This window comes from Sorex fumeus, unplaced genomic scaffold, assembly GCF_029834395.1.
Source record: "Sorex fumeus unplaced genomic scaffold, SorFum_2.1 ptg000207l, whole genome shotgun sequence".
Lineage (NCBI taxonomy): Eukaryota > Metazoa > Chordata > Mammalia > Eulipotyphla > Soricidae > Sorex > Sorex fumeus.
Window position 1 is genome coordinate 1634523 of NW_026606264.1, and position 25224 is coordinate 1659746.

Consider the following 25224-nt stretch of genomic DNA (forward strand, 5'->3'; position numbering starts at 1 on the left):
ACCCCACGCCCGTACCTCAAACTCGTCCATCATCTTGCGGATGCCGCTGCCTTTCTGCCCGATGAGGTACCGGTGAAGGTCAAAGGGCACCTCCACTTCGATGGTGACAGGGACCAGCGCCTGCAGGGACACGGGGTCAGGCCCGAGCCCGCCCACGGTCACGCGTGCTCCCCAGAGCGGACGCCCAGAGAGGAGGGGCCTCACGACACAGCCAGCCCGGCCGGCAGCCCCTCCCAGGCCAGCCCCGTGCCCACCTCCAGAGCTTCCTTCGCAGCCTCGCACTTCTCCTTGCGCCCAGAAATGATGATGATGTCGCAGCGCCGTGGGGAGCCCGGCTCGGCCTCGCGGCCGCCCCCACCATCATCGCCGTTCTCCTGCACGGCTGGCTCCACGCTGGGCACTGTGGAGAGGGCCGGCGTGGCGCTGAGCGGGGCAGGAGGTGGCCGCACGCTGCCAGGCTCGGCAGAGGCCGGAGGCCACAGTGCACAGGAGCCGCCCAGCCCTCCACCCCACGGCAGGCCGGGACCTCTGTGCGGGCACGACACGCCCACCTGGGTTCTCCTCTCTGTCTGGGAACTTGATCTGCACGTTGTGGTCTCGGGTGATCTGCTGGATCCGGCAGCCCTTGGGGCCCATGACGGAGCGGTGGAACCTCTGGGGAATGGTGCACTCCAAGGTCACCTGGGCCTCCTGCGGGCGGGCGAGGGCAGAGTCGCAAGGCAGGTCTCCCCGGCGGCCCCGGGACCCGTGCCCAGGCGCGCCAGGCACCCACCAGGTCCTCGATGATCTCCTGGATGCGCCTCTTGGCCGCCTCCACGCAGTCCTTGGCGCCCTTGAGGGTGACCTTGTCGCTCTGGGTGCCCGAGCGCGGGAAGCTCACCATCACCCCACCGTACTCGTCGGCGATCTCCCGCAGCACCTGGCCTCTCCGGATGACGAAGTGCCGGTGGTGCTTGGGGTCCACCAGCATGGAGTCCTCCACCACATTCTCCTGCGGAGGGGCGGGGCAGGGCAGGGCAGGGCAGGGCAGGTCAGGTCAAGGCAGGCCAGGGCCGTGCCAGCCGCCCGCAGCCCGGGAGCCAGAGCCCGGCACCCACCAGGCTCTGGATCAGCGCCTCCAGCTCCTTCTGGGCCTCGCGCACGGCCTCCTCCTTCCCGACGATGGTGATCAGGTCCTGGTCCTTGTCCTCCGCGGTGGGGAAGATGACGCGGGCGCCCGTGCTGTCCCGCACTTTGCGGATCTTGCCGCCGCCTTTGCCGATGAGGAACTTGTGGTACTCGGGCTTGGCGCGGATGTCGACGGTGAAGCTCTTGGTTTGCTGCACACGAACAAGCACCTCGTGTGTCGGCCAGGGCCCAGCCCTGTGTCCACCCCGTGCCAGCCAGGAGCAGCGCTGACCCCGGGTCCCCCGTTACCGGCCCTCCACACCCCCCAGCCGCCCTCCTGGGAGAGTGAGAGAGCAGCAGGAAGTCAGCCCAAGGCGGGCGGGAGAGAGCACAGCAGGAGGGCGATGGCCCGCACACAGCCACCGGGTCTGACCTCCGGCCACGCAAGGGCCCCTGGGCCTGCCGGGTGACCCGAGTGTGAGCCGGGAGCCAGCCCTGAGCACCACCGGGCGTGACCCACAAAGCAGAGCAGCTGCCGGGCCAGCGCACGAGCCCGACCGGCCCCACAGAGGGACAGGACGAGGCGCAGCCCTGGGCGAGCAGATGGGAGGCACAGCCAACGAGCGCAGGCCCCGGCCCCGGCCCCCGGCGAGGCAGGCAGCGTGCCAGAATCGGCCTTTCCCGTGGGGTCACGGGCGCAGGCCCGAGCTGATGTGCAGGCCGGCCCTTACTCACCCCAGCGAGACTGTCCGTGACGGAGACGTTCCCTTCCCTGCGACCCCCTCCCCGCCCCACCCCCACAACACAACTAACAATCCACACAGGCAGGGAAGCCGGGAAAGAAGAATCAGTTCGTATTTGGGTGCTCCCTCCAAATAAAAAGGGAAAAAAGGAGAAAAAAAATGGGGGCTGGAGGGAGAGCACAGCGGGGAGGGCATTTGCCTTGCACGCAGCCGACCCGGGTTTGATTCCCAGCATCCCTTATAGTCCCCTGAGCACAGAGCCAGGAGTAACCCCTGTGCATCGCCAGGTGTGACACAAAAAGGAAAAAAAAAGCAAAAAAAAAAAGGAGGCGTGGGGGCCGGAGCAACAACACAGTGGCGGGGGCGGGTTTGCCTTGCACGTGGAAGACCCGGTTCAATCCCCGGCATCCCACAGGGTCCCTGAGCACCGCCTGGAGGGGCGTCTGGCTGCAGAGCCAGGAGTAACCCTGGACATCACCAGGTGTGACCCAAAAAGACAAAAACCAAAATAAACCAGAAACAGAACAAAACGCCAACTCTCTGTTCTCCTGGGGTGCTCGAGAGGAAGAGCCGAGAACCCAAGGACAAGCGAGCTGAGGCCACGCACGGAACGCCGTCGACATGCCAAGCAAAGAGTTTCTTCTCCACACGCGCCGCCAGCCGGGAGGAGAAACGAGAGCCCTTCCCACAGCAGCGGACAGACGTGCCCACCAACAGAGCGGGCAGCCCGCGGACAGGGACAGGCCCCGGACGGAGACCAGCCGGGCCGGAGCGCAGAGCCGCGAGCCTCCGACGTGACCTTCAGACGCGCCACAACGGCAGCCGAAGCCCGGGAGAGGCGGGGAGAGGCCAAAGCCCTGCCAGGGTGCGGGTGTGCGGCGGGCCCATGGGGGCTGGGGTGGCGAGGCCCACCTTCTCCTCTGCCAGGTGCAGGAGCTGCTTCTTGGCCTTCTCCACGTCCGAGGCCGGGCCCCTGATGACCACCGTGTCGCTGCCGGAGCCCTCCACGGGGAAGTGGATGTGCACGCCACCGCACTCCTCCATGATGGAGCGGATGAGGCGGCCCTTGGTGCCGATGAGGGAGTTGTGCAGCCGGGCGGGGATGGAGACCTCCAGCTCGGCGATGTTGGCCTGCGGGGCACCACAGGGCTCGTGAGCACCGGGCGGGACTGGGCCGAGACCCTCCAGAGGCCTTCACCCCCTCTCCAGGGAACGGGCAAAGCAGCAAGCCCGGGCGGGGGGAACAGGTCCCAAGGCCGCCCGAGGCCCTCCCCTGGGCAGCGCCCACACCGCCCTGAAGTAGGTGCTCAGGGGACAGAGGGAGGCCCCCAGAGGCTGAGGGGCAGACCCCGGGATGGGCATGGAGGGACGCAGGGCTCGGGGAGCGTCCGTCTCCGGAACACGCCAGCACCCGCCAGAAGAGATACGGACGCCCGTGGGAGCGGCCACACCCACACAGGAGGGAGAGGCAGGGCCGGGCGTGGGACGGCGAACACAGCACCCCTCGACTCAGAGCGAGCCCAGCACCTGGGACCCGCCACCGAGGGCCCGGGAGACGCCAGCCCCAGCGCATATTCGGCCTGAACACGGAGCGGGAACAGGCTCTGAGCAGCCTCGGCGCCAACCAAAGCTGCCACGCCAAGAGCAAAAGGAGCCGATTTCCGGACACGAACCAGGAGCGTGAGGGATGGGAGCGAGCGCGCTCAGGCCAGAAAGGGGGCCAGGCCCCGCGGCGAGTCTGCCGTCCAGGGGACGGCGTCACTGGCCCGCCACCCGCAGCGCCAGGGCTGGGGGGCCCAAGGGGAGCAGAGGCCACGGGCCTCCGGTCAAGCTCCAGCCCCGCGACACCACGGTACCAGGTCCTTCTGGATGGACAGGATGCGGCTCCGGGCGGCCTCGCAGTTGGCCCTCTTGCCCGTGATGACGATGGTCTCGGAGTTGCTGTTCTCGGCTGGGAGGTCGATCTTGGTGTTGCTCTCCTCTCGGATCTAGGAGCCAGAGGGGCAGTGCGAGGTGACTCCCCCCGCCGCCAGCCCAGTGGGGGAAGCGCAGGCGGCCCCCTCACCTTCTTGATGTTGGCGCCTCCCTTCCCGATGATGTTCTTGTGGAACTGCTTGAAGATCGGAACCGAGATGGAATAGCTGTTCTCCACCTTGGACAGAAGGGGCGGTCAGGGACGCAGGCCCCGCCAGCAGACCCACGCGTCCAGGGGCACTCCCGGAGCACCGCGGGCAGTCTGCGACGCTGCCTTGAGTCCTGGGCGCCTACCAGGTCTGCCACCATCTTCTGCATGTACTTGGTGCACTTCTCCACCTCGTTCTTGGGCCCCCTGAGCTGGACAATGTCACTTTTCTGTGCTGGGTCTGGAAAGTTGATGATGACCTAGAAGGAACCACGAGGAGGGCGTGACGCGGGCCCAGGGCACAAGAGCCAGACCCCACTCCCGGTCACGGTCGGAGTCAAGAGCCCGTCTGCACCCACCTCTGGGAATTTGTCGCGGATCTCACGGATGCGTTCGCCCTTCTGCCCGATGATCGTGCGATGGAATCTCTGCTCGATGATCAGATCCTTGGTGCGCTCGTTCTCCTGCAGAGACGCGCGTGAGGGTTCACCCCGACGGACCCCCACCCCTGCCAGTGGCCACGCCAGCCTGTGCCCTGCAGACCCTTGGGTAGGACTGTCCACACCCCAGGGCCAAGGGAAAGGTCAAGAATGGGTTCGACACGGGCACTGCAGCTCGCCTCAGCCGAGGCTCAGAGGGTGGAGGGTCCAGCACAGAGAGGGGCTGGTCACGCCCCCCCCCCCAGAGTCCCCCAGGTGAATCACTGGGGCCCTGAGAAACACCCTCCCCTCCCCTCCCCTCCCCAGCACCAAGGGAGGGAGGAGCGGCCATGCAGCTGCCCAGTGACCCCGGGGCAGAAGGCTGGAGACACTCGGGGGCCTGCAGGGGACAGCAGCTGTGGCCCTGCCCCCACGCTCACCATGCGCGAGGCCAGCTCCAGCAGCTCCCGCTTGGCCTGCTGCACGCCCTGGGGGTCGCCCTCGATGCGGACCAGGTTGCTCTTCTCGCTGTCGGGGGGGATGCGCACGGACACCTTGTACTGGTCTTTGATTCTGTTGACTGAGAGGAGGCGCCTTTCAGGGGAGGCCCGGCCCCCGGCCCCGCAGCACAGGGAGGGGGCTGAGGGTCTGGGGGCTTCTCCGTGGAGCCGCGCCTGGGAAGGGCTGCCCTCGTGTCTAACAAATGGGAGCGACACCCCCCAAGGGAGCGGCAAACACCAGGGCGACCCCTTAAAACTCAGCCCGCGCCGGGCGGGGACAGAGCCACCGGGCCTGAGGCTGCCCGCTGAGGCTGGCTGTGCTCCCAGCCGCGCCCACACCCGGGCTGCGGGCACCAGTCCTGGCCCAGCATCGCAGGGGAGTGGCGACCCGACCATCCCCGAGACCACGCAGCAGGGAGAGCACTTGCCTGGCGCGCGGTCAGCCTGGGCTCAACCCCAGCAGGCCACATGGCCTCCTGAGCACTCGGGAGTGACTCCTGAGTGCAGAGCCAGGAGGAACCCCCGGCACCGCCCAAAACAAACCAAACCCAAACTCAAAAGGGAGCTAGCGCCCCAGGCCCCGGGCTGGGCTACGGGCAGCTGTGAGTGTGAATTCTCCATTCTCCCCACCACAGCCAACGGGAGCCGCCAGCTGACGCCCACCAGGCAGTGGGGAGAGGTCCGTGCAGACGCCAGGACCCCCAACCCGCCCGCCCCACTCACTGTTGGCGCCGCTCTTCCCAATGAGGTGTCTGTGGAACTTGTGATCGATGCTGATCTCCACATAGTCCATCCGGCTGACCTGCGAGGAGCCGAGGTCCTGGGCATGAGCCAGGCGGGCAGCAGCCGGGAGCGGGCAGCCACCTCCCCGGGGCGTCCGAGCACTCACCAGGTCTCTGACCATGGCCTCGATCTGCTCCTGGGCCACATTCACCTCTTCGGTGGGGCCTTCCAGCGTGATCTTGTCCTCCCCCTCGGTGAACTCGATGTGGACCTGCCGGGACACCGGGGCCATGGCGCTGGGGACAGAGGCTCGGGCAGTGGCGCCGGGCTCCACGGCGCTAGACAGTGTGGCACCCGGGCTGACCACCCCGAACACTCCCCCGCGTCCGGTCTGCTTCACATGGAGCTTCGGGCTCCTGGGGACAAGCACCCCGCTCAGAGCTACAGCAGCAAGACACCCACCGCCAGCCCGGACACGACCTCTGCTCTTGACGCTCGCACGCGGGACCTGCGAGGCTCTTTCTGAGAGCAAGGCTGCAGCCCAGCCTCCAGTCGAGAAAGGAGGGAAACCTCTCCCTTTCTCGCAGGCGTGTTCTGCGCCTCTCCTGGCTGTGCTCAGGGCAGCCCACGGGTGCTGGGTCGGCAGGGTCCTCTCTCCCGCCCCAGGAACCCTCTCGAGCGACACTCTGCTCTTCCTAGCCAATTCGGAGCTGCCTCACAGCAGGCAAGTTTCGAAACCCGAGCCAGCCCTCCAACGCAGCGCCAGGCGGACACACGGCACCGCGGACACGGGGCTCACCGCTGCCCAGGACCCTACCTTTGGCATCTGCTGAGTGATTTTGGCCAGGTTCTGCCCTTTCTTGCCAATGATGAAGCGGTGAAGCCAGGCCGGGGCCGAGATGCAGGAGACCGTGAAACTGTTGGCCTGGGGGGACACGGGACTGGGTGAGCGGGCCTGGCCCTGCCCGGCCCTGCCCGCCCTGGGCCGCCCGCCGGCACACACGCTACCTTGGCGTAGACCTCGGTCAGCGCCTGCCCCAGCTTCTCAGGCTCGCCCCGAAGGATGACGGTCTCGGAGGCGCTGTCGGAGGGTGGGATCTCCACCGACACGCCCGTCCGCTCCAGGATCTCCTGCAGGGAGTTGCCCTTGGGCCCGATGACGTACTTGTGCTGCGATTTCTTCACTTCCACCGCGATGGTCGTGGTCTTCTTTTTCTAAGTGGGAGCACAGCAGGGCGCAGGGGGAGCGGGCATGAGGGGAGGGAGGCCCGGGCTCCAGGCGGCAGCTGTGGGTCCCCGAAGCCGGCCTGTCCCCGGAGACCGTGCAGCCCCCGACCCGGGGAGCCCGCCGCCCTCCCGCCCGCTACCTTCTCCTCATAAATCTTCTTGATGCGCGCCACAGCCTGCGCCAGCTGCTCCTTCTCGCCTGTGAAGACGATCTCGGTGCGGTTGACGCCGGGCGGGGGGATGTTGATGCGTGTGCCCGTCTCCTGCATGATCTCCCCGACGAGCCGGTTGTAGGGTCCCGCGATGAAGGGGTGGAAGGCCTTCTCCACCTCCAGCCGCTCCACCGCACGCTTGTCCTGGGGAGAGGGTCTGTGAGCAGAGCCCGGCCGTCGGCCGACAATCCCCCCCCACCCCCCCGCCCCAGGCGGACGCTGGGCACCCACCTGCTCGGCAGAGATGAGCAGGACCTCGTGGCGGGCCTTGTCGATGCCCTCCTTGGTGCCCGTGATCCGGATTTGGTTACTGGCGTCGTCTGGGCGTGGGATCTGAATTTTGGTTGCCGTTTTTAGCTCCAAGTCTTGCAGTTTCTCCCCATTCTTACCGATGACAAAGCGGTGGTGTTCTTTGGGAATGGCGACGGTGGCTGAAGCCTAAGGCAGAAGCAGCAGCACCTGTGAGATTGCCGCAGAGAGACCCAGAGGCTGCCTCGGCCCCCTGCTGGACGCCCGCCTGGCTGGGGGGACCTTCCAGGGCGTCACCGTCCAACCCCTTCTCATCGGTCACAAGGCAGCTCCATGCCCGTCACTGGGGCCAGTGTTTCTGGGACAGGCAGGAGGAACCCTGACCCAAGCCCGAACTCCGCTTCCTTCTTACGACTTAAACCACGAGACAATTCAAACTAGGAAAGAAAATGAAAATGATCCAAGCCCTACAATCGGAGAATGGAAGCACCAGAAATGAAGCAACTTCCTGAGGTCACAAAAGCAACGTGGGAGGCAGCTCCCTGCGCAGGAGCAGGGCGTCCCCAGGAAGGGAGGCCCACACCTGCAGGGCCTACTTCCCGCCAACGGCAGAGCACCGGCTTGCTCGCTGGAGGAGTGAGGCGTATTTAAAAAGGAAAAAGGACACATCTGGAGCCCAGGACAGCAGGCAGGGCACCTGCCTTGCATGCAGCCAACCCGTGCTCTATCCCTGGCACCACATCGGGCCCCCACGTCTGCCATGGCTAATCCCTGGGCGCAGAGCCAGGAGCACGTTCTGAGCATTGCTGGGTATGACCCCAAAACAAAACAAAAGGTACAAATTAGGGAACCCACTCATTTCATTTGTCCTATGCGAACTCGAAGGAGAAGACTCCAAAAACCCTCTTCAAAGCCTGACCCACCTGTCTCCAAACCAGCGGCAGGAGCGCCCTGACTGCAGGACGCAGGGAGCGGGCAGACTCCTGCCCGGCACAGGCCAGCCCCCGAGGATCCCTGACTGCACCTGCAGCAGCAGGGAGAGAACAAACCGCTATGCGGCGGACGACAGAGCCCCCACTGCCGACACGAGTCGCAGGAAAGGACAGAGCCACGTGGCTGGACACAAGCCCCTGCGCGGCCAGCCACGAGCCAAGCGCCTGACCCCCGACAGCCTCGCCGGCCCTGAAGTTGTGCTTTTGGCAAGCCGGGCGGGCAGGAGAAGGTGCCAGGAGCCAGCGGAGGTATAAGCACCCACTGTGGCCGCCCGGCGAGAGAAGGGGCAGGCTGGGCCTGCAGGGCGCCTCAGGCCAGACACGACCTAGACACTGCCAGGTACGGCCCTGCCATCACTGAACAGGCCTTCTCTCAGCCCAAGCGAGTGACTTCCTGACTCTGAAGGTCCAAATGAGACTGACAAACCGGCACAGCAGCGAGCTGGGGATGCACGTGTGACACAGATGGTGGACGAGGGGGTCCTAGAGAGCGCGAGACCTGCCGGGCAGGGACAGACACCCCCGCGTGCAGATGCATGTCGCCAACCCCGTTGGGCCAGCCACCCGGAGGAACTGGGCATACGCGCAGCTGCTTCCTTCCCGGGGTCTGTCCGTAGAGGGACGTCATCCTTGGGCCTGCTGCCGCCTCGCAAGGCAGTGCTGCCCACAGCAGTGCCCAGTCCAGGGCTCTTCAATCAGAGAACGAGGGTGAAGCCCACGCTCGGCCTGAAGAGATGATGCCGGCAAATGACTCCCACGGGGACAGGCAGATGCTCGGAGGGCGCCCACGGGGCCCCCAGGAGGACCCACCAGACTCTCCACGACACAGTGGGGCCAGCAGGTGCCATTCATCGCCCGGCCACGCTGGCACCGGCATCAAGACAGTGCCAGACACCAGGCCCCAGGGCACGCTCCTGCTGCTCTCACGAGTCCCACCATGGGCCCCCCTCACCAGAGCTCCCTCGTGCAGGATCACGCTCAGTCCAGGTGAACACGAAGCTCAGGGTTTTTGTCTTCTTTTATTTTTTTGCTTTCTGGGTCACACCCTGAGATGCACAGGGGTTACTCCTGGCTCTGCACTCAGGAATTACTCCTGGTGGTGCTTGGGGGACCACATGGGATGCCGGGGATCAAACCCAGCTCTGCCGCATGCGAGACAAACGCCCTACACACTGTGCTACCACTCCAGCCCGTTTCTTCTTTTAGTTTCTTGGCCACACCCAACATCACTTAGGGAACCACATACAGTGTCAGGCATCGCAACCCAGATTGGCTGCACGCAAGGAAAGTGCCCTACCCACGGTACGATCTCTCCAGTCCCCCAGGAACCTATTTTAAGTGCTGTCGCTTAGGCAAAAATGCATCACTTAAGTTCACCTACTTATTCTAAGGGTCCCCAAGTAAATTCCAGACCCGGTATTCAAGTGCTTGGGATCAGGGAGCTAGCTAACCGGCTCAGAACAAAGTGCCCTGGCCGCGGGCCCCGGGCCTCCCCTGTGCGTGCCCGCCCCAAACCCATAAAGCAAGCGAACTGCCTGAACTTTCCCTACACCGCTGGGGCTGAGATGTGCAGTGAGGGCAGAAGCACGCCCGGAACTCCCCCCGGGCAGGGCTGACCGAGGCCCGAGGCACCCAGAGCAAGACCGACCCGGAAGTCATCTCGCCCACTTGCGCTTTGATCGAGCGGCTCGGAGGCAGGCAGCCATCCGATCCCTGAACCGTGCAGCTGCCCCAGCGGGGGGGCTGAGGCCGGCCCAGGACACCCACCTGGGTCTGCAGCCGAGCCACGATGTCCTTCCGGGCCTTCATGACGGCGTCCAGCTTCCCTGAGACCATGATGGAGAGGCCCTGATCCTTGGCAAGAGACAGCTCCAGGTGAGCGCCCGTCCTCTGCATGATCTCGAGGCAGATCTTGGCTTGTTCCCCTTCTCCAAACTGGTTCATGTCCTTGTACTTCCTCTCCTCCAGAGGCACGTGGAACACCTGTCGGCGTGAGGACCGGGGGAGTGATGCGGGGAGCACCGCCGCCCCCTGTGGGCACAGCAGAGGTGCAAGGCTGCTGCAGTCACACATCATGTGCCTCAGAGGGCCCAGGTAACCGGACGGGGGAGCCAGGGGACCCTCCAGGAAAGCCCAGGGGTGCTGAGCCTGGCCTGTGGCCAGCAGGGAGGTGGGTTGTTGGAGGGCGGCACGGGGAGGGGCAGTCCACCGGGCCATTTTCAGGAAAGTGAAAGGTCAGGAAGGTTTAGGCCCAAGGACAGGCTGAGAGCCCTGGTCACTCTGGTGGAGTGAGGAATTGAGCAGAGGGCGAAACAGAAGAACCACCAGACAGACCAGGCAGCAGCTGGTGGGAGCCGGCTCAGGGAGGGCCTGCAGGGTCCCGACGGCCAGGAGCCACGAGCGCCCAGACCCACGTGGTGTGTGCGAGGGAAACTGTGAGGTATGTGGGCGGGGGTGTGATATACACGCGTGTCTGAACGTGTACGCGCATGTTAGAGGACATGTATGTGTGCATGTGCGTGTTCACATGTGAGTGTATGTTTATGTATGTGTGCATGTGCGAGAGTACGTGAGCAGGTGTGCAGGTGAGCGCACAAGTATACGCCTATGTGTGAGTCCATGTGCGAGTGTACACGGGTGTGAGCGAGCGAGCAAGTGTGCGGCAGGCAGGCAAGCCTGCCTCCAGCTGGTGGGACGGGGGAAGGGAAGAGGCAGGCAAGCTCCGCTCTGTTCTTGTGGGCCGGAGCCAGCCCTGCTCCTGGCGCTGGTGGTGGAGCACGGGCGTCCAGGGAGGGAGGAGGGCAGGGCGGAGGACAAAGTCCCCTGGGGGGTCTCACCTGGGTGATGACGGAAGCCTTGATGGGCCGGATCTTGTTGCCCCAGGCGCCGGCCGGCTCCTGGGCGCTCTCCAGGCAGGCGGCTTTCTCCGGGAGTGGAGGGAAGGCATCCTTGTAGGTGGGAGGGTCGCTTTCCTCTTCTGCGTTCAAAGTGGCAACTGCAGCGGCAAAGGTGAAGGCAGTGAGCCCGGGCCTGGCCCAGCACAGCACAGGGCGCCCGGGCGACCTGCTGCAGGCTGTGTGGGCACAGGCCTGGACCCCGGGCGCTGCCATGGCCTCTGCAGGCCCACGGGCAGCAGCACCCCACCCCACTGCCACACCAGAGCCGGAGGAACCCGGGACTTGGCCCCCAGCACCTCGGTCAGCAGAGCCAGGGCAGCCGGAGAGGGGACAGGGCCAGCCCGGCCCCGACCTTGTGCTGATCCAGACTCGGGAACTGGGGCTCAGTCACAGGAAGACTCTGTCAGCCTGGCCCAACTTACAGCAAGCAGCACGAGCTACTCTTGGGCATTCATGAAAGCTAGACACGGACCAAGAGCTCCAGATGAAAACAGACGCTCAGAGCCACTTCTACGTACAGACACACCTAACAGGCTCTGGGCAGAGTGGGGGCATCAGACAGCAGGCTCCCACTGTACCCGAGGCTGGACAGTTCTGTCTGGGCTCTGCTGACCGCCTGGGGGGCTTGGTCAGTCCCTCCAGGTAGGCTCGGGGATCGAGAGCTTGTTTCTGGGCCACCCCAGGTGGTGCTCAGGGCTTCCTCCTGGCTCTGTGCTCAGTTATGCCTCTTGGCTGGGACTGGGGGACCTGACGGGGCTGCGCCCAGGTCTGCCGTGAGCAAGGGAAGCAGCTCCCCGCTGACATACGGTAGCTCGTGGCCCCTCAGAGGCAGGGCACTGGCCCTCCCGAAGCCCCACGGCTGGCCAGGGAGGGGGAAGCGTCACCTCTGATCTGCTGTGGAACCAGCCCACTTCGGTGTTCAGCAAAGCTCTCTTGCGTCAGGACTGCAACGGAGCTCATGGTTGACCCTGAGCCTGCACGTAATCCGGGTGAGCCACTGTGGGAGGAGGGAGGGGAGCACAGAGAGGGCTGGTCAGCCGTGGCCTCCGCGCCTGTCCCGGGAATGCCCCTTCTCCTCCTCTGCCCCTGCACAGACAGGGTCTCGGGACGGGGCCCCCCCCCGCAGGTGGAGTGCGAAGCCCGACTGGCGCCCGGCCGAGGAGTGCGGCTCCAGAGAGCGCGGAGGGAAGGAGACGCAGCCCTGCCCGGTCCACGGCGGTGGGTGCGTGTGTGCGTGCGAGGGAGGGGTCAGAGGCCACTGCACGGAGGGCCAGATACTCACCAGCAAAATGGTCAGTAGCCAGAAAGTCCGTCCTGAGGCCGCCTCTGTCAGCCGCCAGCTTTTACTGGGAGAGGGAGAGAGGGGGAGAGGGCCGATGAGAAGAGGGCAGGGAGGCCACCAGGAGCGCGGGAGCACGAGCAGGCGGCCGGCGAGCCCAGCAGCCCTCCAGGGACGGGGCTTCCAGGGGCCGCGGGGAGGCGATGGCCCCAGGAGCGAAGCGCCCTTCCCAGCACCGCTCCAGAGGCAGGAAAGAGGCGGGAATGTGGGCCAAGGGGCCTTCCTAAGCCTTTTAGGGAAGCGGAGTCCTGCGGGGAGCACCGAGTGCCCACGGTTCCCTCGCGGCTGCTGTCAGCCCATGACACCTTCCTGGCCTCTAATCCAGCGGGATTTAGCAATCAGGCCATGAAACCGCAGGGCTGGGAGGAGCCTCCCCGGCAGGGCAGTGCAGGGAAGACCAGGGGCCTGCGAGGGCCCCTGCCTGGGGGACTGCAGGGCAGCGTGGCGGCCAGGCCGTCCCAGCCACCCTGAGCAAGCACCATCTCCCACCCAGAAAGGAGGCTTACGCGGGGCGCACGGCCGGGGCCTGGGCGCCAGGACCCTCTCCCCGGTGGCCGGCAGTAGACTCTGACCCCGAAGGCTCAGAGCAGCGCCGCCCCCGCGCTCCCCAGCACTGGCCCTGGCCTGGCCGGCCGCCCCTCCCCCGCCCCCTCGGGTCAGCACTGACCCCACCCCCAGGCTGCGCTCACCTTTCAGAAGCAGCCCAGCCAGTCTCCCCAAGCCTCCCACTGAACCCCGAGGGCCAGGGCCGCTGGAGCCAGAGGCGCCTGGTGGGAGGGCAGGCGCGGTGCCCAGCAGGCCAGCCCCGAGGGCAGCGTGCCACACTCGCACGCACCACGTCCACACGCAGGACGCCGGCTCCGGCACCTGACTGGCCGGGAGCAGCGTCCAAGAACCCGCGTCTGCCGGCTTTAAGGATCTTACGGCTCTCAGGGACGCCCGCAGGATCCCCCTGCCGCCGGGGCAAGGTCTGCCTCGCGGGGACGCTCACACCCCAGCCCGGTCCGACTGGACTCCCTGCCGAACTTCAGCCTCAATCGACCGCCAGGGAGGCCGTGCTCCCGGGCCCAGGCTGCCCCACCCGGGGGGCCCGGCACGGCTGGTGGGGGGCGCCTCTGGCAGCCGGTCCCCCACGACAGCGCAGCCCCGGCAGCAACTCCGACTTACTCTCCGGCTGCTGCCCCAGGAAGTGTGCGCGGCCGCGGCCCAGGCCGACTGCCTACGCAGAAGTCAGAGCACAAGTCACCCAGGACGCCGGCGGCGGGCTCGGCCGCCCCGCAACCCCACCGCGCGGCCCTCCCGGGAAGCCCCTCTCCTGCAGACGGCGAGCGCGGCTCGGCAGAGCCAAACTCGGAGGGAGAGTCCGGCCGGCGGCAGGCAGGGCGCAGCAGCAGGAACTTTCGCAGATGCCACCTCAGCACGGCCCGGCCCTCCCACCGGCCACGCGGCTGCGGGCGGGGACAGGCTTAAAGGGGCCGAGCCGCGCCGCACCTCCCGCCCGCCCCGCTTTTCCGTGCCCGCTCTTGCCCACTCCTACAGGGCAGGGGGCGCCGGCGGGTGCAGGGGGGGTGTCCCTCCTCTCCCCTCCCCTCCCCTCCCGCCCCTCCGCGTTGCTGGCGGGACCCCAAAGTTTGTGGCGCGGGTGCCCCGGCTGAGTGCAGGAACGCGTTGGCGGCGGGGGAGGGGGCTGCGCTCACCGACCCGCACCCCGCCGACCCCGCGGGGGCTTCCTGGCTGCCCCAGACTCTGTCCCTCTGTCCTCTGTCCTCCCGTCTGTCCGTAGAGCCCGGGGCCTGGAGCCAGCGGCCGGCCCGCGGCTTTACAGGGCGGCGGCTCCAATCCCGCAGAGACACGTCAGGCCCGGCCCGCCCGCTCCGCGCCACCGTGCCTGGCCCGCCCGGCCAGGGGTCCCGCCCCGGCCCGCCGCCGGCCAGCAGGGCCACACTGAGACCAGAGGCTGCATGCCCCTCCCCGGCCCAGCCCGCCCTTCCCCGGGGAGCCAAGAGGAACGTGGGCCGACACAGTGGCTTCTGCCAGGGCAGGCGCCTACAGGAGGGAGACTCGTGTGTGTGTTCCTGTGTGTGTTCCTGTGTGTGTTGCAGGGGATGCGGGCACCAACTAAGGTTCTGGTGCCACACTCAGGCGTGCACAGAAAGTGTGAGTGTAGCCACGGACAGACACTTTCCGGCGCCAGTCACACTCAGCATGCACAGAACATGCCAGAAGCCTGGGCTTGGCCCGGGGTGAGGAGGGACCTGCCTCATCAGGAGCCCGACCCCACGGGAGTGGAAGGCTCTGGGCCGTGGAGGTTTGCTCCGTGGCGCTCCAGGTGGCTCACCAGGCACGCAGGGCAGAACACAGGACACGGCTGATGCGCAGCCACCTGGAGCCCCGAGCACCGTGACGGGACAGTCACCGGGCAGCTGCGCTGACGTTGGGTGCAGTGAGGGAGGCCGGCCCAGATCCCGGAACGGCTCGAAATCTAACTTCTTTTGACTTTTTTGGTTTTCGGACCACACCAGGCAATATTCTGGGGGATACTCCTGGCTCTGCGCTCGGAGCCACTCCTGGCAGTGCGCAGGGAGCCAAGTGGGACGCTGAGTACTGGACGGGTTGGCTGTGTACAAAGCAAGAGCCTTAAGGGCTGTACCACCTGATGACTTTTTAGAAGAAAATCCTCTCGGGTCTGAGCGCTGGTACAGGGGTGTAAGGGGCTTGCACCAACCCTGGTTCCACCCCTGACATGGCCAATGGCTCCCAGAGCTCTCCTAGGCGTGGTCCCTGAGCACAAAGTCAGGACTATCTGGTATAACCTCAAAACAAAACAAAAAGTAACTAGAGACAGAAGATGGCATTAAAAAAGTCAAAGTTGGGCCTCAGAGAAGTCCAACCTAGTCGAATAGGGCTTCTAGGTAAGATACAAAGAAACCAAAGAGGCAGAAGCATGTATACAGCAATAAGTACCACAGGCGCCTATATAGACACAGAGAACAGAAGCCCCCTACCCAACAATCTCCTCCTCTCCCCACGTGCAGAATTTTCAGCAGTTTTCTCCTGAGTCCAACACGGAACACTAGCGTGAATTCTCAGAAGGGCAGAGGTGCCCTCCGAGGGCCACAGGGCAGCCTGGCCATCACCGCCCAAGGGGCCAGCTCACTGGTGGAGGCAGGAGGGGAGAGGCTGGCGCAGCCCAAACCGGCAAGAAACCGGCTCAGGAGAGTGAAGACGGAGACCTGCCTAGAGCCTGGCGATCAGAACCAGGCTGACCCGGAGGAAGGCAAGAGCTGGCTGGACCCTGTAGGGCCATACCACTGGAAGCTAGATACTAATTTTAGTTCACAACAATGTGTTAACCAAACGGAGATGGTTAGAAATGGAAAGTCTGTCTCTGCTCTTCAAAGGTGAAGAAATACGAGAATCAAAACCAAAGGTGGATTCAGGGACTCCGGAAGGAATCGCCGAGAAAGCACTTACCAACCCAAGCCATCAGGGAGCTTTAGTGGGCCCTGACAAGGACCAGGGAAGTGTGCGCTCACTTAGGCTCTCAAAAGCAAACGTCTAAAAAAATCTGGCAGATTGGTCCCCCGAGCACTGCCAGGAGTCATTCCTGAGTGCAGAGCCAGGAGTAACCCCTGTGCATCGCTGGGTGTGACCCCCCCAAAAAAGAAAATCTGGCAAACTGAGTCTTAACCAAATAATGTGCAACAAGAAGATCAGATTTATTCCAATGCAACGGGGCAAAAATAATTTATCCTATTAAAATACTCAAATAATTAGATCTAACTTCCTCATTCCTGATAAAAATCTGGAATAAGGACCTTTCTCACCCAGATGGTGGCACCTGAAAGGTGTGTTCAGGGCAGGATGGAGCCTGTGGTACAGACCTTGCCCTCAGGCGCCTCCACGGGGCGTGAGACCACACCTGCACTGTACTGGGGATGTGGTGCTTGGGCCGCCCCCGCACTGCTCAAGGCCATCACTCTGTCCTGGAGCATCCCAGAGTCTCAGAGTGAAAGGCACTGAGGACTGGAAACAACACAAGGGTGAGCAGCCACCCACAGGAGCCAGGAGGACCCACACCATACCGGCCCAACACATCCGCCAGGAGGACCTGGAGATATCACACCCGGCCAATACTGCCCCCTCCCCAGACAGGCCAGCAGGTCACAAAGTCCAGTAATGGATCCCGAAGAGACTGAGCATTAAACAAAAACCAAGCCAAAACGTCAGCCCACTGGAGTCAAGATTTATGGAAAAATACTATAAAATACGCCTGGAAAGCTCCCTGTGGCGTATTTGACATGCCAAATACAGTAACGACAATAGATTTTATTTCCATGACCCTGAAAGAGCCTCCAATCGTTGGGAAAAGACAAGTAAGAAGAGGCTGCTAAAATCTCAGAGCTGGGAGGAACAGAGATGTCACTAGCGCCCGCTCGAGTGAATCGAAGACCAACGGGATGACAGTGACACAGTGATCATAAAATCCTATCAAAATACAGAAAAACAAACATGGGAAAGCGCCATGTTCACTGAAACAGGTTAATCATGAAGACTGCGATTCGCCCATAATTCGGACTAAAAGAAAATTCAACGCAATGTACATCAAATCCCAACGAAGGAGCACACGTACAGGCAGGTCACACCGGACTTTGCACGGTTCCTGCTGGCACTACTTCTTCACCTGATGTCTGTCACATGAAACAAACGCACACACCAACTGCAGAGAAATGGCCACAGTGAAGACGCCGCCACGCCTTGGGCAGGACGGCAGGCCCCGTGCGCTCTCCCCGCCAGGACGCCTCTCACTGGACTCACACAGGACCCGGTACAGAGACAGGTCTGGTCACCACTGCCTCCTCCTGGAAGCCAGGCGGGCACCCCGCGGGGTAGGAACGACCCCGCAGCACTGTTAGGAGCGGCCGCCACTGGCAACACCTGGGGAGGCTGCCCAAGTGGGGTCAGGCGTCTCACCGCTGCAGCCAGACACCCGCACGCCCACTGCGCACGCCCCGGGCGCAGGGCGGCAAGAGGGAATGACGTGTCCGCACTGTGTCCTGTGCTGAGTGGTGGCTGGCTCGGCATGTGGGGGGGCTGGAGGACAGGGAGGCCATCCCCAGTCCCACCCGGGCCCTCTGCCCCCTCCCTGAGTCCTGGGACCACTGGTTCAAGCACCAGCCCACCCTCAGGCGCTGCAGGGAAGGAGCATCCTTCCCGCCTAAGGAGTGACTCCCGTTCCGGGTTGGTTCCTGCTTGGCTGCCAGGCACCGGAGGGTCTGTTGGGGACCTTTACAGCGACTCAGGCACTGCACAGATCAGAGCCAGCTCCCTTCTGTGGCCGAGTCTGCACGCTCCCTGCGCTTGCCACTGTTGAGTCCACGGCAGTTCCTCAGGCCAAACCCATCACTGCCCTAGGCCGGGGCGGAGCTTAGTCCTGAGGCATGAGGGTCACAGTTCTAGGAAGTGACAGTAAGGTAACTTTGAAGTTTCTTCACGGACATTTAACTGACCAGATTCTGCGCTTTTGGCTCAGAGCTTTGAAATCATGCAAATTCTGGCTAAGGTGTTCTGGCACCCACGGCGAGAGCTGCTCTGAGAAGACCACGAGACACAGGTCCAGACACTCGCCTGGACACTGCCCTAGCGGGTCACTGAGGCTATGAGGTGAGCCCCAAGCCGGACTTTCCCAGTACCTTTGTGAATTGTTAAAATCAGAGATCATGATCTACCGATAAGATATGACATTACCTGGACCCATTAGCACTTCCTTTCACTTTCTAAGACATTCTATTAAGCATGTCAGAACTATGGGTGTAACAGCTTATCCTGATAGAGGTGAGTTAAGAACAACTTTCTGTGTGGGGGCCACACCCAGAGGGCTCAGGGCTGACTCCTGGCTCTGCAATCAGGGGACCCCACGAGGTGCCGAGGACTGACGGGCCGGCCAGGTGCAAGGCAGCGTTCCCGCCTGTGGCACTATGGCTCCAACCAAGAACAGAAGAGTCCGTCTTTCTTTTTCGCTTTTGGGCCAGTCACTTCCCGCTGCCCTCGGGAATCACTCTCAGGGGTGCTCAGGGGATGAGATGGGATCGAACTTGGGGCAGCCATGTGCAAAGTCAAGTGCCTGGCCCAGAGTACGATCACTCAGCCCCAAGGATAACATCTCTTTAGCACCCAATAAAGAACGTCAGATATACCTTGAAACTTTGCTCTGTGGAGAAGGTTCTGCGCCTTCAGAGATGAAGGCCAGCATAACACGGGGCTGTCCTCGCTCCTCCTGCAGGGAGCTTAGGCTTACTGAGTTACTCTCACAACAGTGTCCCTGAGGCACACCCAATTCCATCAGGCACCGCAGCACTGTTCATCGACTTGCTCGAGTAGGTCCAGTAACGTCTCCGTCGTGAGACTTGTTACTGTGTTTGGCATATCAAACACGTCACGGGGAGCTTGCCAGGCTTTGCCATGCGGGTGAGATATTCTCGGTAGCTTGCCGGGCTCTCCGAGAGGGGCGGAGGAATCGAACCCGGCTCGGCCGGGCTGGCTGTGTGCAAGGCAAACGTCCTACCGCTGTGCTATCGCTCCAGCCCTAATGATCTTATATTGCTTTTCTCTTTTCCTTTATGTCATTTGCATGATTTATTTAGCAATGTCCTTTTTGTACAGATGCAGGAACTTCCTAACACCCCCAAAAGGAGGATCCCTGTGAAGGACAAGGATGGACCCAGGGCAAGCAGTAAGCTACCCTGACACCTGAAAGGGACAAGCTCAGTGCCATGACCCAAAAAGAAGTAAGTGAATAAGGACCCTGCTGGGGTTAGGAAAGACTGACCTGGCCTGAGCACTGTGGTCTGGGATACATGGCGAGATGTCCCCAGGAAGAGCCAAACTTTAAGCTTAACATATCTCTTACTGTGCTTATATAAAATGACCAGAAATATTAGTAAGAAGCAAATTTATTATGGTTGTTTAAATGGATTCTACGCCAGGGAAGAGGAAGAAAATAATGACGCTGTAATAGGGAAAAGAAAGTAACACACGCTGTAAACAGGGAAGAGAGTAACATGTAAAGGTGAAGAGATCGCACTACGCTGGGGAAGAAATAGCCACACTGGAAGAGAAGCAGGAGAACGAAGCCGTAAGGGGGAGGAGGAGGAGAGAGAGAAATAAATGGTCCCTGATGACCACTCGGCTGGGGCTGGTTCCTTCGTCCCCACCCCCACCCTTCATCTGTCTGCCGCCGTGGCCGGCCAGAGGAACGGTTCTCAGTCACCAAATGCTCCTGTCTGCATGTCCACGCTCTCTGAACTCACACTTCAGAGCTTCAGGACACAGCTCACTGCTGACAGTGGACACTCAGTTGGTTTGAGTTAATGCACGCGACAAATCACTGCGCTTCTGAAGACTTGGTACAAAAACACAATGTAAAACACTGCATTTGTTTTGGGGCCGGCAGGGTGCAGGCAGCCAGCCTGGGTTCGATTCCCAGCACCACATGTGGATCTCCGAGCAGAGCCAGGAGTAAGCCCTGAGCACCACCAGGTGTGGTCACCGAACCTAAAAAAATACGGACAACAAAAACGGCATTTAGGTTCATACTTAAGACATGCGGAGGACGAGATTCCAGATCAGGCTAAGCAAAATGCCCTTCTGTGATTCCTGACACTCACAAGCAGCGCTGGGACCCCGCTGGGAGCCCGCAGACGGGCAAGTGAGCCGGGCCCCCACACACATGTGCTGCCAGCCCAGCCCCTCCTCTGGCCTGTCCTGGACCGACACTATAGATCACATTGCTCATAAACAGCAGAGTCCTACAGACTGGATTTTCTAAAGCAAGGCAGAAATAAAAACCAGAAAGAAGTCCTTAGCAATAGCCACGGGCTGGAGTGACAGCACAGCGGTAGGGCGTTTGCCTTGCCTGTGCACGGCCTGCTGGCTGAGCCGGGTTCGATTCCTCCGCCCCTCTCGGAGAGCCGGGCAAGCTACCGAGAGTATTTTGCCTGCATGGTAAAGCCTGGCAAGCTACCCGTAGACATTACTGGGCACTGGGCCCCGCTGGAGCAAATGAGGAACGACAGGGAGGACAGTGCTACAGTAACAGCCACACGGGAAAAAGTCACATCAGTCCCTGCACACTTCTCATGTGTAACAAGGCAGGGCAGGGTGGAAATGAGGCTCAGTTTGGAACGGCATCTCCCTGAAAGGGGCAACTCTAGCCACAGCCTCGGTCGGGAATGCTCTACCAGTCCCTGAAAGAAGGGGAGAGAGGCGGGGCAGGGGGCACCGATACAAAAGCTGCGGAGAGCAAAGTCAAGCAGGGATGTGGGAAGCCTTCGCTGCAGCTACGCAAGAGAAAGGCAGGTGCAAGTGGGGCGAGGTTCCCGTTTCCCAGCCCCCGGGCAGAACTCAGGTTTGCTGATGTGTGTGATGACCTGGTTGGGGGAGGGGGTGGGTGCAGGGGGTGCAGGTGGAAGAGGTGCTGTGACCTTTCCGGATCTGATCACAGAGGCTCAACTTCAGACCTGCCTTCCCACCAGTTAGGGCAGAGGCTGACTTGTACCGCCTGCACCACAGCATCTGAAATCAACACAGAACAAGAACACGAGTGTAGAGACTAATAGCATTTACCATGCTCAGAGCCTTTTTTTTTGGGGGGGGGGGGTCACACCGGGCAATGGCTTTGCACTCAGGAATCACTCCTGGCAGTGCTTGGGGACCATACGGGATGCCGGGGATCGAAGCCTGGTTGGTCACATGCATGGCAGATGCCCAACTCGCGGTGCTCTCGCTCGGCCCCTCTGTTTCTGGCCACTAAGATACTTGTCTCCTCCCTGCAGAGCCCGGTGCTCTCCAGGAGACCGTACGCGTCTTCCTTCTGTCTGAGGCCACAGCAGGCAGGGCTGGGCCGTGCGCCTGCACCCCCTCTACCCCAACACCGCTCCTCAGGGTCTCCCTTCTCCAAGTCACAGAAGCGAGCAGCAGTGGACAGAGCCGGCTCCACCCGGGCTGGACGTGCCTCAGAACCAGAATTGGTTCCGAAGGTCCCAGGGTCACGGCGAGAGCACAGCACAGGGCTGACCGGGGTTTGATCCCAGGCATCCCCTATGGTCCCTCGAGCCCGCCAGGAGTAATTCCTGAGCAAAGAGCCAGCAGTGACCCTTGGCACCACCAGGCATGCCCCCCAACCAAACCATTACCAACAGGAAACACCAGGTCTCGGGGTGGAGAACGTGGGTGGGAATGTAGGGGTGCAGAGTGCACCACCCGCTTGGCCACACCCCTTCATCCCTGGCCCCGCGGGTGCCCCACCTCTGCTCTCCCAGGAACACCGAACAGCACGCTGGCACCCCAAGAACTGGCTGTGGGCACCCCCAAAGCACCCTCCCAGCACGCCCATGGCAGGGTGCATGGCCACAGGGGGCTGGCAGGAGAGCCGGGAACCCTGGGGACCACGACCACACGGAGGGGGGAGGGGCCGGGGCAGAGCCAAACCAAGAGCAGAAGCCACCCCCTTGCCAGAGATCCACGCAGATTTGAAGAGCTTTCACAACAAGGCCGACATCCTGATCTCCCCTCCTTAACGCTGTTATACGGGTAGGTTGGGCAGGTGAGAATCCCCTAAGCCACATGCTCCAGGACTGCACAGTTCTGTCTGCTCCTGTCCTACTAGTTACTGAAAAGAGGAAGCCACGAATCTAACAGTATAGTATCACAGTGGTGGCATAAACAAGAAAGCCGAACCCAGGACAGTAACACCCAGGTGCTCCAGGTGGGAGAGAGGCAAGGCCCAGAGGGACTCGAGGGCACGTAAGACAGGGCAGGGGGCGGGGGAGCCTGCAAGCACCCCTCGACGGGAAGTGAGTGAAGGCGACAGGTTCTTACTTGAACACAGGCGTCCGGAGCCCTGACTGTGTCCCTGTCCAGTGCTGAGAAGCAACACAGCCAGAGACGGGAGCGCCTCTCCCCTTAGGATCTGACCTCCTTGGGTCAAATGACCCCAGGCCCAGAGCAGAATTCAGACAAGCCAGGACATCTGAGTGAGGCAGAAAGCAGGGAAACGGACTAATGGTGTAACCCAAAGAACGCTGAAGTCAGGTCAGGGGAGCAACACGTGCATCCAAAAAGAAGCTCATGGGGCCAGAGTGATACAGTCCAGCGGGGTGGGCGTTTGCCTTGCACGCAGTCAACCTGGGTTCGATCCCTGGCATCCCATATGGTCCCCCAAGCACCACCAGGAGCAACTCCTGAGTGCAGAGCCAGGAGGAACCCCTGAGCATTGCTGGGTGTGACCCAAAAAGAAAAGGGGGAAAAAAGCAGCTCAGGGCCCGGGGCAGACGGCGGAAACGGCTGAGCGTGTGCTTTGCATGTAGGAAGCCTGTGTCTCATCCCTAGCCATGCGGTCCACATGCACTGTTGGGAGTGACCCCCAAGCAACTGGCACCACCAGTTGTGTCCCCCCAGCCCCAAGCAAGAGAGAAAATCCCCCCAATGGTTTGGAACACGATCACAAACTACCTTTATTCTATTTATTTTTGCTTTTTTTGGGTCACACCCGGCAATGCACAGGGGTTACTCCTGGCTCTGCGCTCAGGAATTACCCCTGGCGGTGCTCAGGGGACCATATGGGATGCTGGGAATCGAACCTGGGTTGGCCGCGTGCAAGGCAAATGCCCTACCCCTGTGCTATTGCTCCAGCCCCGCAACTACCTTTAATGCAGCCCAGATCACCACACCACAGGCACCACAGGTCTGACCCACCCACACAGAAACTCGTCCTTCCCCGAGTTTCACCCCCCACAGATCAGCAGACTCAGCCAACACATGGTGTGTGTGCTGGGGAGGTGGGGACTGGGTCCTCGGACTCCAGCTGGACATGCTGGTGACTCGACATGCCCAGACCTCCTCCGTGCTCATGCATCACCTTTCTTTATCCTACCAGCGAGTGAAAAACCCACAGAAGTGCGTCACTTTGAAGCTGCCAGTCCCACCCTACCCCACACACCGAGAAAGGAACAGGAGGAACTTTCTCTCCAGCAGGAACTTAGTTCTCGGGATAAAAAGAATTGGTAAGGGAGGACTTCTACGGAAAATGCTACCATATAAATGTGCACATAAAACCAGCAAAATCTTCACTTTGCAACTGCCAGAGGTATCTAGGTCCTCACCCCACCTGGAGGCTGTGACCGTCAGACAGACCAAGAAACACCAAAACAACAGCTGAGACCTCATTTTTGCGCCAATACCCTTAAATCCTGGGTTTCAAATAGGGACCAGAGAAACACAGACTTGAGGAAACTAGAAAAGGCAAGAGGCATCGGAGGCCTGCAGACACCCTGACAGCACTGGGAGACCTCAGGCAAGTCCAGTCACCATGACAGCGGCGACTGGAGGCTGATACACCCATGAAGAGCAGGAGCAGCAAACCGACTGCCAGCCCTGTCACTAAGTGGTGGCAGAGAATGCCGTCCGCTGACACACCGTCTCATCACCAAAGAAAGGCATCACACCCTGGTGTCGGGCAGCCCAATCTGACGCCGCCGGTCGCAGCTGGTTGGCTCGTCCCACGGCCCCTGCCCACCAACAATAAAGTCAAACCTGAAACCACTCAAGCACCCAGCCCTCGCCACCAGTCTCTCTGATCCCAGTTCGGAGTAAAGCCAGGAAGTGAGCAGCCACCGATACTGCCCTTGTGCCGGTGACGAAACCGAGGGTCACCGTCACAGGCGCAGGCCTGCACAGCAGCCAGAGCCCGGGGTCTGAGCAGCGCCTTCCTGGGACAGCGGGGTGGCAGCAGCGCCCACGGTCGCCAGCAGAGCTGCCCCCGTGGCAGGGAGGTGAGCCGTGGGCGGGAGGACGCATGCTAGCAGGCAGGCAGCTGGACGTGCTGTCCCGGCCACAGCCCTCCTCATGAGGACGGGAGGGGGAGGGGCAGAGTTCTGAAAATCCTCCAGGTCTGGGGCGCACGGGGAACAGGGAAAGAAAACCAAAAGGGCAAAACCACGAACTTACAGCTGGTGACAGGGCCAGAGCGAGTTTCTCTTCTGTCCTGGGCACCTCTGGAAGTTTCCCTAACAAAGACTTCAAAAGAAAGGGTGAAGGAGCAGGACTCCTCAACAGCTCTGGGGCGCCCGGAAGAGCCAAGAGTAGGAGCTTCCATCAAGTCAAATGGAAGGAGGAAAAGGGGCAAAAATCAAAGTGAGCCTCAGAACGTGTGAGGCTGGGGCTGGAGCAATAGCACAGCGGGGAGGGCGTTTGCCTCGCACGCGGCCAACCCGGGTTCGATTCCCAGCATCCCCTGGGGTCCCCCTGAGCATCGCCAGGTGTGACCCAAAAAGCCAAAAAAAGAATGTGTGAAACTGAAAAAAGAAACCTGTAGAGCTAATCAATCTGAAAAAAAAAAAATCCCGTCTTTTGGAAAACCCAGCGGGAGAGCAGCAAACTCTGCCGAGCCCGACGGTGGCGATCGCTGCCTGCCGTGAAGCAGCGCTGCAGAGCAGTGATGACGTTCTCCAGGGAAGAAGTCCCTGTCCCACGGGAGCCGCGCGGATCATTTCTGTGCCTCGCTGACACTAATTGGGTTCCGTGTGCATCAGGGACCCGCTGCAACCAAGGGGCTGGGAGCCAGGCCGGCGACCGACTGCAGCCAATCAGGGCTGGCCAGCGCAGCTGGGCCCTGCCACCAAACACCAACTCGTCC

The 25224-nt window shown here is 62.1% G+C and overlaps 2 protein-coding genes across 3 annotated transcripts in view; one reads left to right on the plus strand and one right to left on the minus strand.

Annotated features, from left to right (window-relative positions):
- Positions 1-25224, plus strand: part of SNED1 (sushi, nidogen and EGF like domains 1) — a 537305-nt gene that overhangs the window by 86436 nt on the left and 425645 nt on the right. The window lies entirely within an intron of this gene.
- Positions 1-25224, minus strand: part of HDLBP (high density lipoprotein binding protein) — a 42814-nt gene that overhangs the window by 2872 nt on the left and 14718 nt on the right. Inside the window, exons 1-22 of one of the 2 annotated variants that reach the window (XM_056108392.1) lie at positions 14228-14246; positions 12474-12537; positions 12076-12188; positions 11132-11289; positions 10062-10277; positions 7285-7491; positions 6982-7197; positions 6623-6829; positions 6432-6539; positions 5781-5885; positions 5615-5693; positions 4832-4971; positions 4332-4436; positions 4119-4232; positions 3916-4002; positions 3707-3838; positions 2763-2981; positions 1098-1319; positions 773-991; positions 552-690; positions 255-400; positions 16-120 (exon numbers count right to left, since the gene is read on the minus strand). In XM_056108392.1, the coding sequence (XP_055964367.1) occupies positions 16-120; positions 255-400; positions 552-690; positions 773-991; positions 1098-1319; positions 2763-2981; positions 3707-3838; positions 3916-4002; positions 4119-4232; positions 4332-4436; positions 4832-4971; positions 5615-5693; positions 5781-5885; positions 6432-6539; positions 6623-6829; positions 6982-7197; positions 7285-7491; positions 10062-10277; positions 11132-11289; positions 12076-12151 (3000 nt within the window). In that variant the 5' untranslated portion in view covers positions 12152-12188; positions 12474-12537; positions 14228-14246. Of the gene's footprint in view, positions 1-15; positions 121-254; positions 401-551; positions 691-772; positions 992-1097; positions 1320-2762; positions 2982-3706; positions 3839-3915; positions 4003-4118; positions 4233-4331; positions 4437-4831; positions 4972-5614; positions 5694-5780; positions 5886-6431; positions 6540-6622; positions 6830-6981; positions 7198-7284; positions 7492-10061; positions 10278-11131; positions 11290-12075; positions 12189-12473; positions 12538-14227; positions 14247-25224 lie in introns of those variants that run through there. The other variant, XM_056108391.1, reaches the window with a different exon arrangement.